General features: G+C 42.7%; 1 protein-coding gene across 1 annotated transcript in view; it reads right to left on the bottom strand.

Annotated features, from left to right (window-relative positions):
* Positions 1 to 19,001, bottom strand: part of aopep (aminopeptidase O (putative)) — a 96,407-nt gene that overhangs the window by 8,573 nt on the left and 68,833 nt on the right. Inside the window, exon 15 of the mRNA XM_061767821.1 lies at positions 4,929 to 5,045. Within this exon, the coding sequence (XP_061623805.1) occupies positions 4,929 to 5,045 (117 nt within the window). The remainder of the gene's footprint in view (positions 1 to 4,928; positions 5,046 to 19,001) is intronic.

Here is a 19,001-nt window from a genome sequence, read left to right on the forward strand (position 1 = left end):
TATTGTTATGAAACTACTTTGTATAGTACTTCAAACTGAAAGACGCTTTGAGGAACGACCACAGAATACAGCCTCAGCATTAACAGCCTGTGACAACAGAATGATTGCACCGCATCATACATTCAATCGCATATAATTCAAATGTAATGCTTTTATTTTTGCACCCTACATTTACTACCTTTTAAAACTTTTTATTTGATTTTTCTAAAAAACACAGTATCCTAGATATAGACGCCATGACACCTGGTGGGATCAGTCATCGTAAAGGTAATTACAGCCAACTAGTGGCACCACCTGTTATTTTTTTGCTCCTGAGGGTAAAAGATGAATAGCGATTAACCGCGTCTATGAGAGTCAGGGGGGTACACCATTTGCAAAATGCTGTGTTGATACAGCTTGAGGTTCGGAGACCCTACTGAAATTGCTCTAATTGCATCTTTTGGGCTGCTTTAACAAAAACAAAAGCCAGCAATGTTTGGAAACACGCGTATCCTGGCAAATATGTAAGTCCAACACGTGATCTACTCCCCAAAAGTCGCCCAGTAGCACCTATTGTATAAAATGTATAAAAACGATTGTAAAACAATTCAATGAAAAAGGTAAGTACGGCAGTTTAGTGCTGCATAACCACATATTCTTATGTGGCTGTGCAAACTAGTTCGTCGTGCAATGTTTTGTAAACTCAAACCCATGACCCTCGTAAATTGAGGACCCCCAGTAATGAAAAAGGCACACAAGTTATTGAAACCTCCGCTGCGTCTGCCGTTATGTGTCAGACCGGATTTCAAATTGGTGTCTTGCTTTCTAGCCATCCATTCTCTGTACCGCTTATCCTCATTTGGGTCACAGGTGAGCAGCTGCAGCCTATCGCAGCTGACTTTGGGCAAGAGGGCGGGATACACCCCGGACTGGTCGTCAGCCAATCGCAGGGCATGTAAAGACAAATAACCATTCACACTCTCACCTATGGACAATTTAGACTCTTCAGTAAACTGAAAATTGATCTTTTTGGAATGAGGGGGGGAAGCTGGAGTACCGAGAGAAAACCACTGCAAGCACAGGGAGAACTTGCAAAGTCCACACATGGGTACACACACACACACCCTGAGCCGAGATTCAAACCCCAAACCTTAGTAAGGCAGACGTGGCCTCTCGTCCACTGCTCTGCCGTGACTTGCTTTGACACTGCAAAATAAACAGTTGAAAATGGCTGGCCACATCCTATGTAGTGCTCTTGTACGGACCACAAGAGTTTTTAGACTTCAAAAACAGATGTGTCCAGTGCATTGGACTAACATGACCTTTGACACATACCCTACATTAAATGTACGTTCCGGCACATGCAAAGGCTGGACATCACATGAGACTTGTATGAATGAAGCGGGCCAAAGTCGCGCCGCAGGTCTCATACATGCGGACGCACGCTCCACATCCTCACACGTACGTACGTATGTATGTATGTATATGCGTGGTCACTCACAGCGTCCCGCGAGCAGGCAAATTTGCGGGCAGCTGCCCCATTTCCTTTCACCGACACAGACTGAACGTGAACCTTTGCGCACCACACTCACGCCGCCGCTGACAACTTAACGCGTTCAGCACTAAAACAGATGCTGAACGAGTGAACCTTTCCAGCACTTTTCACTTACGATCAAGCTGCTATGACAAACATGAATAACAACATATACGTTTGATTATAAAGACATACACTTTATAGCCATCCAGCTAACTTCCTTTCTTGAATTCATTAACTAGTTAGACTGTTGAGCTGCTACACACTATTAATGTATCCGACACACCATCTGGCCGTCCCAGTGGAGGAAGTGAAACCCAAATCAGGGTTTAGCGAACCGGACCAAACCGTATTGCTCGGTGCGAACGTGGCTTATGACTCCAGCCATTCTGGGAAACAATCTCTTCTCAAACTCAATCTCAGTTTAAATCTTTTCTTGCTTAGGAAAGTACATCATCAATAGTTCATCTTCTTCTCAGGAAAATGAGCAATGCAGAGACTGTACAGTAAATGCATCAGAAACACTTTGAACAGACTTAATTACAATACACTAAAAACACTGGGCATGGCATCTGTTATTGCTTCGGCTCCATTTGAAGTGTCTGGGAGAGGCTGTTTACACGACACAGGAAGCTGCGTTTGCACGACACTAATCTCTTTGTTTTTTTTCCCGCACTGATATGCAGACGATCGATGCCGTTTCAAATGAGTTAACAAGGTTGACGTAAAAAAAACGCCAAAAGCATCACTCACCACGCCATCCGATAGCCAGAGGCTGAGCTGCATAAAATGTGTTCATGGAATAAACACTGCCGCACGCTTACCTCATATGTTCTGTGTGGAAACTGAACAGTCTGCAAATTAGTACGTAGCATTACTGCTATTTTCTGTCTACAATACAAGTACAATACAATGCTGTCAGAAATAGGGACATTACCATCTGTCTCTCTAGCAGCCATAGCCATACAAATGCATGCCACAGGGCCAATTCAATTCATTCAGGGTAACATTTCTTAGGGTCGAACGGGTAAAATTGTCTTCCCAAGCTTTAAAAGTAAACTGTGCAAAAGCGTTAACGTTGGGACAAGAAACTGTACCGCCCTGAATCACCACGTTATGAAACAAGTCTGCACTTCCACAAACTATGATTTGAAGGTAAAATGGCCCCATTTGGTGGAAGGACTGAGCGATAGTCTGTAATTGTCTTCCATTTTCCACGAGTGAAAAATGGGTCAACCACTTTTAAGGTTTTCCAGGACAACGGTGAGTAAACAGTCATAAAGAGGTTCCAAATATTAGAATTACATGAAGACGAATAGCTTGTGTGTCAAGTCCAGGCAGTGTTATGAAGATTGTATTTAGAGTATCATCAATCTTGTACAGTGAAGATGCAGAAGAAGCACACTAAGAATGAATCAATGTAGAAGATGAACACGCTTCTCCGGATGAGAAATGTGCCTTGAGAAAAGTGTGTGCGTGCGTGTATTTGCCCAAGTGTTTTTCCATGCACGGCCATGTGCATAATGGCCCTGTGTATTTTTAGTACACAAGGTTTTCCTGGAAACTCTAGAGTACGACTCTTCCCCCCCCCTATCGCTTGCCGGGAAGTTCAACTAAGCGTAGAAATCCTGGACCCGGGGCCACATTTTAAGCGGGCCGACAACAAGGATTAAAAGCCTCAAAGGCCTTAACAATGTGGTTACTTTATTTTCATTCTGTTGGCTTCGAATTCTTGAAAATGGAGGTTTTTCCAAAGTAAAGTGAATTAATGATCTGAATTAATAAACCTTAATTAAGTGTACAGGCAGTGTTTTAAGAAACATTTTACAAAGTGACATCCTTAACAGTCATATATGTGCAAAGGCAACTTAACCGCTGAATAATAATAATACAGTAAAAATACTCTCAGACACATAATGGAGAAGGAACAGGAAGGTGTTTGCATAGCGATACCTTTACCAGGTGAACTAAAGATGAACATTTCCTTTTGTTAGCGAGCTTCTCTGGTCATTTTCGTGCCACGTTAGCCATTATGCTTTCAGTTACAAGCTATTTACCTTCGCATCTGTTAAGTAAAATGAAATACTTGGGGCCACATTCTCCCGTTCGGGCGTCTTTATTTATTTATTTTATTATTATTTTTTTTTTAGGCGGCTGGCTTGCGCACCTGTTACCTACGTGGATTCTCCAGTCATGACTTCCGCCACACCCACTGTGCGTAACCCCCGGACGGGTGTGCAACCGCCCATGAGGCGTGATTCATTGAAAGTGTGAGGCTGGTGCTGTAATTCCTGGAGTGTGGTGCTTTCCTCAGATATGTGAATGCCAGAGAAATCCATTTGGAAAATATATCAGACTTTAACTTCAGGAGCAGATATGAAGGTTAATCGTTACCAGTGAGACATGGCCACTGCTGATGTGCTCGCCGCTCCAGCACACTTTGTAGGAGAGCATGTTTTTCAAAAAAATGTACACTATAAATCAATAATCATACTACTGTGTCTGAACCCATGTTTTAAGTCCATCAATCGAAAAGTGGGTGAGATGCAAACGACTTTCACCACAGACCACATGAGAGTCATTTGAACGTATTTCATGACTGACAGATAGATTTAAAAAAAAAAAATACATGTGATTCAAAATCTGCCAAATTGTTTTCTAAATCAAATAATCTGTAAGTAATTAATTTTTAAGGGTAATGTAATATTAGTTTGAAATTACCCTACCTTAAAGTCTTTTGGGATCACAGTTGGTGATATATTTACAGTTTCAACGAATATGGGTAATTTAGGCGGCGTTTTCACTATTTGCAACACGGTCCCCGTCTCCTGCGGATTTGTGTATTGTACTGAGCAGACAGACCCTTACCCATATATCGCTGTAAGTTCCATTTGCTATTCCATGGTAATCACATTTGATCTTTGCCAGGAAAAAGTACTCTTATTTGGTGACATCACAAACAAATAAACCTGCTTGTGATGTTAGTCCTTTAGATGCTCACTGAGCGGAGGTCTCGCATGACACCTCGTAGTGATGGTTGAAACTGACTTTTTTCAGCATATTCCAGCTTCAAATTTCACAACTTTCAGGGCCGTCCACTCATTAGATTGTGTACCCAATGCTATGACCAGCGGGTGCAGGAGAGTACAAATAGACTCGTGAAGTACACACACACATATTGTTAATAGCGCCATTAAGGAACTTTGTGCAGCACTAAAAAAAACATGACGTGCATACTTGTGGGATTTTACTCAGTAATGGCGGCCGTAAAGAGGAGAGTTGCTATTACGGGGAGAATTTACTACGCATTACTCAGCGTGGTGGAGGCTGGGTCAGGAGGCGAGAGGAGACCTTGCACTCGTTATTCTAAGAGGCTGTATGTGCGTGTGGTTAGTTAGTTAGCGTGTGTGTGTACCTCAGCGTCTTGATTGCGCAAGTCATAGGTGCGGGCCAGCGCACGCATGGTGGATGCGCTCAGCTTGGTTTTCTCTAACAGTAGCTCCAAAAGCAGTACGAGTTGTTCTGAGGTCAACTGGAGAAGCAAAAACAATGCATCACATTAATAGCTTGACTCGAGGAGGAAAAAAAAAACAAACAAACACAAAAAAAAATTATCTGTGCATAAATGCCACCTCAAACTCCTACACTCATCAGAATTGCGCATATTACACATTTGCAAACACATTTTCATTTCGGGGCATTTCCTGGAAGTTTCATTTTACGCGGGGCGGAGAGACAGAAAGCGTCAATATAAGTCAATTAAAGCGTTCGTTCGAAGGCAAGAAGCACGGAGATAATAAAAGTGAGCCGAACACGGTAATGAAATAAATATGCTAAACTGAGCGCATCCTTTGCAACTGGGGGAATATTAGTAAAAAGGGCAGGAATTGAGTGTAAAGAAGAGGAATTAAGAAAGCAATAAAGGTGTAATATTATAATAAAGCGGTGGGAGTAAGTAGACCAAAAGCAGCAGAGAAAAACCTCTTCAGGAAGACAAAACGCGTGGACTTATTTTCTTCTGATGACAAATTCCGCAAGGGACACGACAAGTCAGCGGTGAATTGAAGATATTATTCTGCCGATGGATGTGGGCAGCGATTTGCCACAGTGATTCAGACTCCTCCGGGGAGGGAACGCTCTCAACTCCCAGACACACCTTCCCTGTGAGGCCTCCCTTCTGGGACGCAATTAATGGCTCAGGCCTCCGTAGAGGCTCAAGTGAAAGTAAGTGTGAGAGAGTGAAGCAGGAGAGAAGAGGAAAAAAAAAAAAAAAAAAAAAAACCCGGTCCGGGGAAACTGCAGGCAGACCGAACACACCTCCCAGCGTGGAAGCTCCCATGAGGAGACAATGGAGTAAAACTTGAAAAGAGAATAGGACAGGAAAAAAAAACAAAACGGATTGACAATAAGAGATACCATAAAATAGAACAGAAATAAATACATAACAATAAGCAAATTAGTAGATACGTAATTGTCTAAATGAACAATCAAGAAATCAGTTCAAAAGTGAAGCCAAAAAGCCTCCATTTAAAAGTCTCTGCGCTCCTGATGCTCTCTGGCAGGCTGTTCCAGAATGGCTGAATTCAGCCTCTCTGTGGCTTCTTCCATCCCTCCACTATCATTCATTCTATTCCTTCCATCCATCAGAGCACACAGTTCATCCAGCCAACAAACATCCAATACTTGATTCCGTCCATCCATTGATTCCACCAACCCTTCAATCCATCCCTTCCCTGTTCCTGTCTCTAACCACTAACCTTTCCACTATCCACCCATCCAGCAATTTCACTAGTCCGTCCTGCTTTCCATCCTTTTCGTGACTCCTTCCAGTCAACCACTCGACCTTGCAATTCATTCATTCACCAACCACCCACCTGTCCATCGCTCCAATTCCACCATGATTCTTTTATTCCATCTCCCATTCCAATCATCCTGCACCAAACCACCCAATTCATCCATTCTACACCCACCCATCATCCACACCTTCATTACCATCCATTCCACCCTCCATTTATCCAATAGATACTCCCTCCCATCCTTCTATCCAATATCTATTCAACCACCAATGTGCATCAATTTCATCCTTTTTCATCCATCCATTTCACTCCACCGACATTCCTCCATCCCACCACAAACCTACCTTCCTTCCCTCCTACCCAGTATTCCTTTCATCCATTCCAATCACCCGTCAAATCACCCAATTCATCCATTCAGCGACGCTCATCTGTACAGCCTTCCAATATCCAATAACACCATCATTCCTCCCTTCCTTAAGTCAATACATTATAATTAATATCACTATTTTTACCTGTGTGTGTGCAAGAGAGGCATTTTATTGACATTGGCATTTTATTTTATGAAAAAGTGCTTTATAAATAGTTTGATTTAATTTCATGCACCACCATCCATTCCACCACTGCCTCCATTCATCCCTCCTTACATTCTACAACTCTTTCCTTCCATCAATCCATCAAATCCACCAATCTTTCCCTCCATCGGCCATTCATTCCGCAGTCCTTCCATCCATTAGTCCATCCGCAGGTCAGAATCGAAAATGAGAATCTGGATCCAGGTAATTGCATCACCTGGATAAATAAAGGTTAACTAAAATAAATAAATGATTAAATACACCCCCGCCCCCGCCCCCATTTCTCAATTTATCCCATCCATCATTCCAACAATGCAAACTACTAAATTCTTCCTTTCATTCAACAATGCTACCCTCTACACATCAAACAACCATCTTTCTGTTTCTCCCTTCATCCATCCTTTGATCCAAACAACCAACCATCCATCCATCAACCCAAGCACACGTGCATCCGTCCATCTCACTGCCAGGGAACACCCACCCTAATCCAGAAGTGTCTCAGCATGTAGTCATGGCTACTGAGAAAACAGAATCCAGAAAACACCCGCACGCGCACGCGCACGCACACACACGCACTGGAGACCATTTAATGTGAAAATGCAATATCCAGTCCCCGTCTTCACCTTCCGTCCCTTCTTCCTCCACACTGTAAAGAGTGAGTGTTCTCTGAAGTAGAGCCTCCATCTCTGGAGGGTTTCTTGGGGCCCACCCATGATCTCGCTCACCCTTTGAAAAGTCCAAAGCAATAAACCATAGCTCACACACACACACACACACACACACACACACACCCACGCACGCCTCCACCAACTGTGAGGTCCTGAAGTCCCTCTATGCAAACGTGCTGCTAATCAATACGCCTGCGCCACTGTCACCATTACAACTTAGCAGCCAGCGACGGCACATAAAAAAAAAATAATGCATAAAGCTCTACCAAATAGGACGTCAGTTATTACAAGATATGCGCGTCAGTCCTTCCCTTTACTTTGGAAAAACACCAAAGTGAGCATATACTGTAGGCACACCTAGTAAGTCATTCTTCCTCCCTGTGTACAAATTGTGCACACTATACCTTCACTTTAGACATTAACTCACATAGAAGTAGTTTCAATTATTGTACTCATGCATATAATGTCGGGGCCAATCCTTTTTTTATGTACTCAACTTATAATGGGGGCAACACACCACCTTATGAGGTGGGAGGCCCATATTTGAACAAATGTATTTTTGGAATAATATCAAACAGGAACCGAAGCAGAACATAAACATGAACGCACACAACTTTGTGGACAGAACACATGTCCAACAGTCACATAACGTACGAGCCTCGTTAATACTGAGCAGGGAACTTGTTTGCAACATGCAGATTCCAAAGTCTTAGTTCATCTGATGAGGGTGTTGATATCCAGGTGCTTACTGTGGGTGCTCATGTTTTGGTTAGTAACATAGCTCAAATGGGCAGCAGGTAACTTTTCAATGTTCGTCTGTGGGGGAAAAAAAAGTGTTTCAGAATTGAGATTATTACGGTTATAGTTTTGTTTTGTTCTTGATGGGAAAGGGCCTCCCCTTTGTCTTAAGTGCATAACACACCCCATGACTATTAAAGGAAATACTACTTAACTGCCATAGTACAGCGTAACACAAAAGAGACTTTTACATACTATGCACTCAGACTTGCTCAAAACAATTTATGATTTATTGCTCATTAGCATTGCTTGCATTGTGTTTGTGAGTGTGATGATTGTGTGTTATGCTGAGAGAAAGCAATTATGGGGGAAAGGTGAACTCCATTGCTGAGTGCTCACTTATTAATGAGAGAGCCAGTAGAATGGCAAACAACCACTTACCAGCACACACACACACACACACACACACTACACTACTTGTTTACATTACCATTCTATAGTATCCTTAGGAATGGGCCGGATTGTCGTTTATAAGACAGTATGCACCCGAAAGCACCCACAAATTGCTGACACAACCACCATCAGGTACATATTGAGCCAGGTCTTGCAAAGACCTCTGGGAAATCTGTTGCTCCCTTTCGCACTCTGCAGAACAATGGTGCGCACACACTGATTGTCATAACAACAACAAGTATGAATGTGCCCATCACACGCTTTGGAAAAGTCAAAATAACTCACGTGGGTGTATGGGACCATGGGAATAAGTGAAGCCGGTCATGCGATTGCTGCTTCGTTGCATGTTTATGTAACCCAAAATTAAGAAGACCTCTTTAGCCTTCAGGCGCACGCGCACGCGCACACACACACACACCAAAATCTGTCTTAGCTCGTTCTTGAGCGCTTCACTTTCGGAGACAGTCCAAAATGATTTAAAGGGGTTGTCCAGATAAAATATTTCAATCCTAAATCTGTTTCTGGTGCTCGCCAGCAATCCATCAGCATCTCCATGGCAACGGCCCCAAGTCGCGCTCCGGTTTGTACAGTAAATAGCAGAGCGAGCCAGTAATGGCTCGACGCTCAGATTGATCATGAACCTTTCCATTTCCATTCATTCCATCATGACTTTCCAGCGGCCATACACGTCTAGGTAGGTCGTCGGTAACCCCTGACAAGATGATACCATCTGTCTCACAACTCATGAACTAAAGCTTAAACTGGAGATGATTATGATTATTTGTCATTGCAAAAGCATTTCTGCAACAAAAAGACACCAAAAGCCTGGAGTAAAATGTCAAGGATTGCTGACTACCAAATCTATAAAATGACTCCAAGGAACATAATGCCATTGGCACCTTTCAAAGGCGCACGGAGGTTTTGCTAATACTTTCGTTCCCTGCCTGCACACCTGCTACCCCCAAGGAAGAGTACGCTGCATGTTCAGTTGTAGTGCATTGAAGTTTTTGAAGATGTTGAATAACTGTGATATTATAAAACCAAACTGTGATTTCTGAGAGGCCCTTGACTTGCCTGTGTGTGTGTGAGAGATGCCATTCAGCCGCTTGGCTGCCTTTTATTTCTGTCTGACCGCAGGCTTGTAAAAAGCCATTCTGGCTCCAGTGGCTAAAGGCCTCCGAGTACGTGTCAGGTACTAAGGTTTCACCCTTTCTTTCCCCCTGAGTCCCATCTTTTTAGTCTTCTTCAGCCTCCCTCCGTCTCCATGGCGGCCTGCCCACCGGCCACAAGCCTGCTTCTCGTCACTCTCCCTGTCAAGCGCGCCATTGTCCGGTCCCGTCTTGTTTTACCCCTGATTTAAGGCTGCAAACATTAATCTGCTTTAACTGCGGCGGCGTTCACAGGTCTTGACGAGAAACGGCACGGGCAGCTGTTGGGATTTGGTGCAGCCCATGACAGCGTAAGTCGCATCACAAACACTCGCACTTTTAATTAGCCTGTAAGTGCTCGATAAGGCTGCTCAGAATTTAAATGCGGTGCAAGGACGGGGCAGATGGTGGGGAGTAAAAGAGCAAAATGGGAAACTTAAAAGTCAAATGATGTAAGGCAGATAATTGTTGGCAAAGGGTTACGGTCTTCCAAGTCTTTTTTTTCTTATGGCGTCTCCACCCCAAACAGTAAAGTCATAGTAAGTCAATCAAAGAACCGCATCCCCTGCTCACATGTTGCCAAGATGTCCCTCTTCTCACTATAGTGCTTGCAGACGCATGTGTGGGAGAGTTTAATAAAAAGGTACAGCGAAGATGGCGGAGAGCTATAAATATGCAAGTCTATAAATATGGTAAGTGGCCAGAGCAAAACACAACTCCCAGACTGCAGGGATATGATACTGCAATCTTGTGGTTTCACATGGTCCAAAGAGACATTATCAAAAATAAAAATAAAAGAGGCTTGCTGACATCATAGGATTTGCAAACCAATTTTCTGGTAATGGGATTGGAGATTGTGAAAGGTTATCAGCAAGTCGCATGCTAGCCATTGGACTGGCGCTATCATCTCCTCAGGCGATGTTTACACCTGCTTCTGCTGCAGAACAGTGATGATCTCACAGATAGTTCCGGTCACAGACTGATGACTCTGGCGATGACCTACCTAAATCTGATTGTTAGAGTGCTTCATTTGAAAATCGTTTTGACAACAGCTAGCAGAGGAGCGGGTTTAGTACTGTATTTCTGTGTTCAAGACACACACACACAGAGAGAGAGAGAGAGAGAGAACCCTGCAGCAACGACAACAGCAAGCCGCGATCAATGTCGCATGTTTGTCGCCATAAACATCAACATAACGGCAGGGAAAATATTCAAAACACACACATACAGACATGTCAATCAACTGGGGCCGTTTAGAAAACAAATGTGTTTCTTTTAATCTTTCCTAACTGTTTTTTTGGGGGGGGTTTCCGCAAATCCAGCCAGGAAACGTGGTTGGACAAAAGGTTGGGTGTGACACACCCATTAGGCGGCAATCAAAAAGTACATCTAATTCTGCCAGCGTTGAGTTTCGTCATTTGTTGAGCAGTTCTAAGATACAAACTACTTCTTTGGCATATTTGTGGTTCACGATTTACAAATTTACCTATATGCATTTTTTTTTTCTTCTGTCGAGCCCTATCCCCAGTTATTCACTCAAAAACCCACCCATTTAACAAGTTGGCACCAATGCCCTGTCTAATAGAAAAGTAGTACATTGGTGTCAAGGAAGCATGTTGGTATGCTACATCTCAACTAAGAGACAAGACTTGTATGTCGGGTAGGAGCTCGGTTTAACTTGGGTTGCTGGTGGAGGAAGTTATTAGTCTTGCCACTTGTGCATGTACATGCACACTAAATGATAAAGTGTTTTGGGTCATCGATTGTGGTCTATTTACAGTTTAAACTATTGATATTGTCTTTTATTTCAGTATTTTATTATTTGTAAGGTGTCTGAGTACCCTGAAAAGGCGCTCTATATAATGAATGTATTATTATTTTTGTATAAACATTTTTAGGGGGGCGTCAATTACTTGCTGTTCTTCCCTTTTCGCGGCAGGACTCTGTGCCTTATTTTAAACAAATGACCATTTTCAGCTTTAACATGGAAACTGTAACCAACAATGTTGTTTTCAAAATTCTCTAAAGTGGGCCTTTAGCTCCTTAAAGGGTCACCAATGGGCCTTTGCATCCGCAGTTGCAATAGCCTGAGGCTCGTGAGATGAATTTGCGATGACAAGACACCTGTATTCATGAAAGCGGCTGCCTCGCACCCCCTCCTCAAGTTTTTGCACATGTAGGATAGTCACGATATGTGCTGCATGCGCGTATTACATGGGTGCCAAGTCTCCAAAGGTTCCCACAGTGCCCAAGCGTTGTGTGTGAGTGTCTCCTGCTGGTTGTTGGTATTAGTAGCGCCTAATCTTCACGGTGTACAGACACAGCTTTAGACCAATCACAGAACAGCGTGGGTTCAACAAAGGGTTGCTAGTCAGAGGTTAAGATAAAAGAAATATCACTGTGGCTTTTGCCATGGGGGAAAAAACTTATGATACCAGCATGTGCACACCATCCGATAAACTTCCATCACCACTTTGCTTTCTCTGAGCAGCTGTTGTTATGTAAAATGATACCTTCCTGCAGTTTGGCCCCGATCGGCAAGGCAATTACCACATTTTCTCTCCTGCTCGTCACTGCTCTGACTCAATCATTCACACATGCACACACACCTCCAAAACCAGGGGGAGTTTAATTAATCTCCCGCATTCTTTGAAACCCACAAATGTATCCGTCCGTCCCGAGCGAATGCTTCCCTCGGCCTCCGATCACAGCACTCGCAATCCGTCGTTCCATTGGCGATGGAGACATCGGCAACTCCTCAGCTACCCTCACGACTGATTTTTATCTTTACACCTTCATCCTAGTTTAGCAATACCAATTCCCCTGCAGGACGGGGGTTTGTGTTTTGCTTAGTCTGGGGAGTCAGAGAAAGAAAAGTGTCTTTCACTTTCCAGCTTCTCTGCGAAGGTGTAAAAAGACATCTTAGATCCAATTTTGCCTGCAACCCAGGGATAGAACACAGGTCTCGGAAGCGTAATGTCTTTGAAAGAAAGGAGACTTTGACAAACTGCTGAAACAAAATGGCTACCGTTTGAGAGGGAGGTAGACCAATGTGATGCATTTGTTTGACACTACCATAACTGAACATTTGGACCTTTGGCCTGTGTAATGAGGGTAATGAAATGAAAGGGATGGTCTCGTGACGAAAACTTGAAGGAATCATACTTCGTGAAAGAACTAGTTTTTGCCATAAAGGTGGTCCTCGGTTTTCGTGATAACCTGAATTTGTGTTTGAGTTGGAAAAGGCCGTAGTCTATCACTAACCTACACTAACGCAATAGTTAAGGAAATTACAGTTAATGTTTGTATGAAAAAAAATAAAAAAATAAATAAATAAATCTAGCCCATAAATATGAAATCGCATGAAAAACCGTAAGTCGGGTGCTGGTAAAGCATGCCACTATTCTTATGTCCCTGCGCAAACTAGTTTATTGTGCGCCATTCGATACCCTGAAACCTCGTACGTATGTCGGACCGTCGTAAACATAGGAGACCCTGTACATTCCTGACCACAGTACTCAGAAAAAGTAGTTTAGGTTTTGGCTGATTAAAAAACAAAAAAACAAACAAAAAAAAACAGCTAATAATTCACTGAAATATTCTTCCCTTTGTGGAGGTACTTTCCTTCCAAATCCGAGGGAGACGAAAAGCACAGGAAATCTTGCCAGGATTCACTGAATTGCTAATCTTTAATTCAGTTATCTCCCAGACACTTAACGCCCCGTCACCTTAACAAATAAGGTACTCAAGTATGAAATGTGACTAAAGGCTGAAAATAGCAGCACTCCCAGATTTAATTTCCTCCTGTCATTTGTTCTGGCACTGGATCCCATCGGGTGTGGGAGGTAAAATATCATCTCTGAGGGGTAAAGAGAAACATCGGTAACCTCTGGCCAAACTGCAGCTTCCTTCAAGGAGTCATACATAAATATTTGCAGCGGTGGATGCTGCTATTGATAATTACGGAGGTTAAGGGGGCACGTGTGTGTTTGTGTAGGGCACCCCACACACACACACGAGCTACATGAGTCACAATGCCGTGAAAAGGTTTTTGCCTCCTTCTCAGAAAATTCTTATTTTTTTGCAGTTTCCCTACTTTAATGTTCAAGATCATCAAACGAGTTTAAATATCAGACGAAGATAACCCAATTAAACATAAAATGTAGTTTTAAATTGTAATTTTATTTATTAAGGGGAAAAAAAACCTATTCAAAAGTACGTGTGAAAAAGAATTGTCCCGCTTGTTAAATACTGAATTAACTATGACTAATCACATATTTTGTATAGCTGAGTTCATTTTCACTGACCACACCCAAGCCTGATTACCTCCAGACTTGTTCAATCAAGAACTCGCTTAAATAGAACCAGTCTGACAAAATGAAGTCAGTCCAAAGACCTAAAGATGCTGCAAGAAAATGCCACAAGCCAAAGAAAGGACAACATCTAAAGAACTACAGGCCTCCCTTGCCTCAGTTAGTGTTCATGACTAAACAACATGGAAGCAACTGGGCAAAAATGGCATCCATGGTAGAGTTCCAAGGCAAGAAACCATGAATTCTGCTCTGAATTCGCAGAAAATCCTGAAGGAGACTGTTCAGCCATCAGTTGATGATCTCAAGCCGAAGCACACTTGACAATGATCCAAAACACACCGTCAAACCAACTTCTGAATGGCTTCAAAAAAAAAACAAACGTTTTTGGGAGTGGCTTAGTCAAAGTCCGGACTTGAATCTGATTGAAATGCTTTGCCATGACCTTAAAAAGGCTGCTTATGCTAGAAATCCTCCAGTGTTGCTGAATTAAAACCATTCTGCAAGGAAGAGTGGGCCAAAATACCTCAATAGACGTGAAAGCAAAGCAAAGCAAATTGCAATGTGCTTTACATGATTAAAAGCATTCAAAAACAAAGACAAAAAAATCCGCTTATAAAAATTTTAAAGAAAGAGAAAAATAAAAATACAATTAAAACAGCGTATAGCGTAAGAAATATAATTTAAAAGTGGAAATGCTCCAAAAAGAATGAGAGAAAAGAAGAGTTTTTAACCTGGACTTAAAAACATTCATACATCGGGCTGACGTCACTTCTGTCGGCAACTTATTCCATTTGTGTGCAGCATAACAGCTAAATGCTATGCTATTTGGCCTGAGTCTGTAGATCTTAGAGCCCTACTGGGTTTATATTGGAAAGAGTCACTGCCAGTTATAGAAAATACTTGATTTCAGTTGTTGCTGCTGATGGTGGCCCAACCAGTTATTAGGTTTTGGGGCCATCACTTTTTCCACACAGGGCAAGGTAGCGTTGAATATTTTTTTTTAAAACTGCATTTTATGTTTACTTGGGTTATCTTTGTCTAATAGTTACATGTTTTTGATGAACTTAAACATTAAACAGAGGAAACTATGCAAAATAATAATCATAATTTTCATGGCACTGGACTTAGTCTGGGAAGGTGCAGGTTCAAGACCAAATACACCCATAAAGAGTAGGAGAGAGAATCTGGACAACTACAGGATCTTACTTGTTGCTGTTGTGGGTTACAAGGGAGATACTTAGAGGTGGTGAGATGAAAGATGGGATGACTTGCAAATATGAGGAGGGAGTGGCAGCGACAGACAAGGGAAGAGGAGAAGTCGCAAGAGAAACTGGCCAGAGCCAATGAGCAGAAAGGTCATGTTAAGGAAAGCACTGTGAATTTGCTTTGTGTCTAAAGTCAGAGTAGACAAGAGGTATTAAGAATGGACTACAAGCCGTTATTTTGTGCAGAGAAATGCTCATAAAACCATGTAGCCAGACACGCTGAGCACATTCGTCATTGTGCCGAAAGCGCCACAGAGACGAGAGGGCGTGGAAATATGGGAAATATGGAGATATGGGAAAAACACAGAGAGAAACTCAAAATGTTTTGTTTGTGTTACATTAAAAACTGGTGACTCCTGGGGAAGATAATCCTTCTGTCTATTTGCTGCGATAAACCCACATCCAGCCTCGCGTCACATGATAGCCCAGACGCTGAAGCTGCCTGCAGTTGGCACCGACTCAATGGCTTTCACATGAGTGCGCCTGCCTGTCTAACGAGATCCTAGATTACAGCAGACTTTGGATGGAGTGAGACAATAATTCCATGTTGTCATCCCTTGGCAGAGTAAATTACAGCTTCTTTTGTGGGGGAACATATTTGTCACCAACATGGATTTCTTACTCTCAATTGCTAAGGTTGAACCATTCTTGCGCCATGAAATTTGTAAGTTGACCAAGAGTTCGAAGTGGGACCCACCAACATGCATGACATCATGGGAGACTTCAGCAAATCTTCCTTGCATCAAATCATTAATTCTCATCTTTGGCTATGTCTGTCTTTATATTTTGCAACACATAGTCCAAAACAGTGGTTAACCTCTTTTTTACACTCGTATGACAAAACCTGAAAAAAGAAAAAAAAAAAACACACACACACACACACATACATACATTGGATATGAGAGGTCGACGTCACATTGTTTTTCCATGACTTGCTCATAGTGTATTTTATTCAAAAGCTGGTTAGCAGGTCTGCCTCACAGTTCTGAAGTTTGGGGTTGGAGTCTTGGTTCTCGCCTTCCTGTGTGGACTTTACATCTTCTTCTCATGCTTGCATGGCGTTTCTTCGGGTACTCCTGCTTCCACCCACATTCCAAAAAAACATGCAAGTTAAAGGTTCGTTGAAGGCTCTAAATTGTCCATAGGTGTAAATGTGAGTGTGAATGGTTGTTTGTCTGTAATGCCCATATCACAACCATTTACAATTCGGTCTCTAGAGTTTTAAAATGACCGATAAACTAATTAATGTTTAGAAAGGGATTGAAAGAAATCTCTGAATGTTCTGTGCTCCTTTTCTCATTGACAGTGTCAGACTGAGCAGAATAATGCTGCCTAAAGAACTTGTGCTATATGGAGGTCTGAGTGGTCACAGCTCAACTGTTCATTGCTGATGCCATTTCACTCTTCTTTAGACAGCAAGTTAAGATGGAATCAACAGATTATAGCTAAGCAGGCTCTTGAATAGCTTAAAGATCAATCAATTCCACATGAAACACTTGTTAACAATCAATTAGTTGATTATTATACACCCTTCCCTTGTGTTCAACCATGTTTGTTCTGGTCTTGCATTAGAAGTTCGCTTCCTAACCAGGATGACAGAAAAAAAACCCAAAGAGAGCGACACCTTGGTACAATACTTCTACCAAAGCGCTCATATAACGTTATAGTGCACCATTAAGTCCAGACAACTCCTGCGAATCCAAAATTCTATTTCTTATTGCAAATACAATGTATGAACAATACTCTCTCACCTTATTGAGCTTCATGTCAGGCCATTAAAAGATGCTATTTACTGGCAGTGGCAGCATTGGCTTCATATTGGAATATTGATGTCCATGTAAACAAATAGCGAAGAAAGCTGTGTACATTACACACGTGAGCTCGTCAGATGAATGGGGATCTAGGAATTTTCAATATATTCTTCGACAACACGCACGCAAAAACACGCGCACGCACACACAAACACACACACACACACGAGAACACGCACGTACAGACACATTCACGCCCACACACGTGAACAGATCTCTGGCGATTGGTTTCATGTGCAAGGCTATCCATCATCTTTGGAACAAAGTAGCAGAAAGCTGACATCACTTTTTGCATGTGTGTGTCTTTCATGAGGCTAATTGCAGTTTGGGCCGTCAGAGGGCCCAGTCGGCTCCCCAGTCGTTAGCGGGACCGACAGATGTTTCAGCGCTTAGCACGGCGTGATAATTACACACCAAAACATTAGCCAGCGTACCTATGAAATCTCTGAAGTGAAACCGAGAAAGGTTTTATGAGTCCCGATGCATTGGCCTCCACTAAAAAAGTCATCATAGAAACCACGAGATCGCTGTAATGTCGCGATCAATGGGTGTGCCTATCCTCACTAGGGTCGCGGGCGTGCTGGAGCCTATCCCAGCTGTCATCGGGCAGGAGGCGGGGTACACCCTGAACTGGTTGCCAGCCAGTCGCAGGGCACATAGAAACAAACAACCATTCGCACTCACAGTCATGCCTACGGGCAATTTAGAGTCTCCAGTGAATGCATGTTTTTGGGATGTGGGAGGAAACCGGAGTGCCCGGAGAAAACCCACGGGGAGAACATGCAAACTCCACACAGGCGGGGTCGGGGATTGAACCCGGGTCCACAGAACTGTGAGGCTGACGCTCTAACCCACCGTGCCGCCAGGGTGTGCCTGTTTTACCTCTTTTTTACTAATTGCAAAGGCGGGAGGCATCTCTCAGGGGAGATGCCTTCTTTGGTACAACCACATTTTCATAATATTGGTATCGAGTAATATAATTTGTCAAGTATACGTGCAGTTTGGAACTACATAAAAGGGACAATTAAGGAGAAATCTAGAGAAATGTCAAGAACATGAGGCAGACAGGGCGGAGCAAATACAGTGAACCCCCAACTCTTTGCAGTTCATTATTCATAAATTCACCTATTAGCGTTTTTCTTTTTTTTTTCCTGCGGCACGTATCCTCCGCTATTTTCTGAAAAACTCACCTATGTGCATCTATTGGTGTGTTTTTGTGCTCTTTCTGTAACACACTAAGATTCTGCAAGATGGCGCCAAAGCTCGGGCTTAAAATAGTAATTGGTGGCAAGAAACTATGTTGAAGTGATACATTTCAACTGGGTGGTTATTGGTCAGGGAGAAGCTGTTTAGCCTGGGTTGTTAGTGGAAGTTCCAGAGAGTCTTCTGAAAGCTCAAGCTAACAAACGACAGAGATCTCGTTATTGCTCAACGATTGGTATTTCTATGGGTAGCAAAGAAGACATGCACACTAGAGGGTGACATTTTTATTCGGGATTCCCACCGGGTCCCGTGGGATTCTAGCGGGATGGGAGTGAATTTCACTATTAATCACGGGATTGGGAAGGAGCAGGAACTATGACGGGAGTGTTCATCTTTAATAGTCCACAGAAAACATCATCTGGGAGATGGTGCTTGGGTTCTGCTGTTTTGGTTAGTAAATCGGGAGTTAACCAATGTGCGCATGTGTACAATAGCGTCTATTATGTAAGGTAATTACAGTT

The sequence above is a fragment of the Phyllopteryx taeniolatus genome, chromosome 3, assembly GCF_024500385.1.
Source record: "Phyllopteryx taeniolatus isolate TA_2022b chromosome 3, UOR_Ptae_1.2, whole genome shotgun sequence".
Taxonomy (NCBI): Eukaryota; Metazoa; Chordata; class Actinopteri; order Syngnathiformes; family Syngnathidae; genus Phyllopteryx; species Phyllopteryx taeniolatus.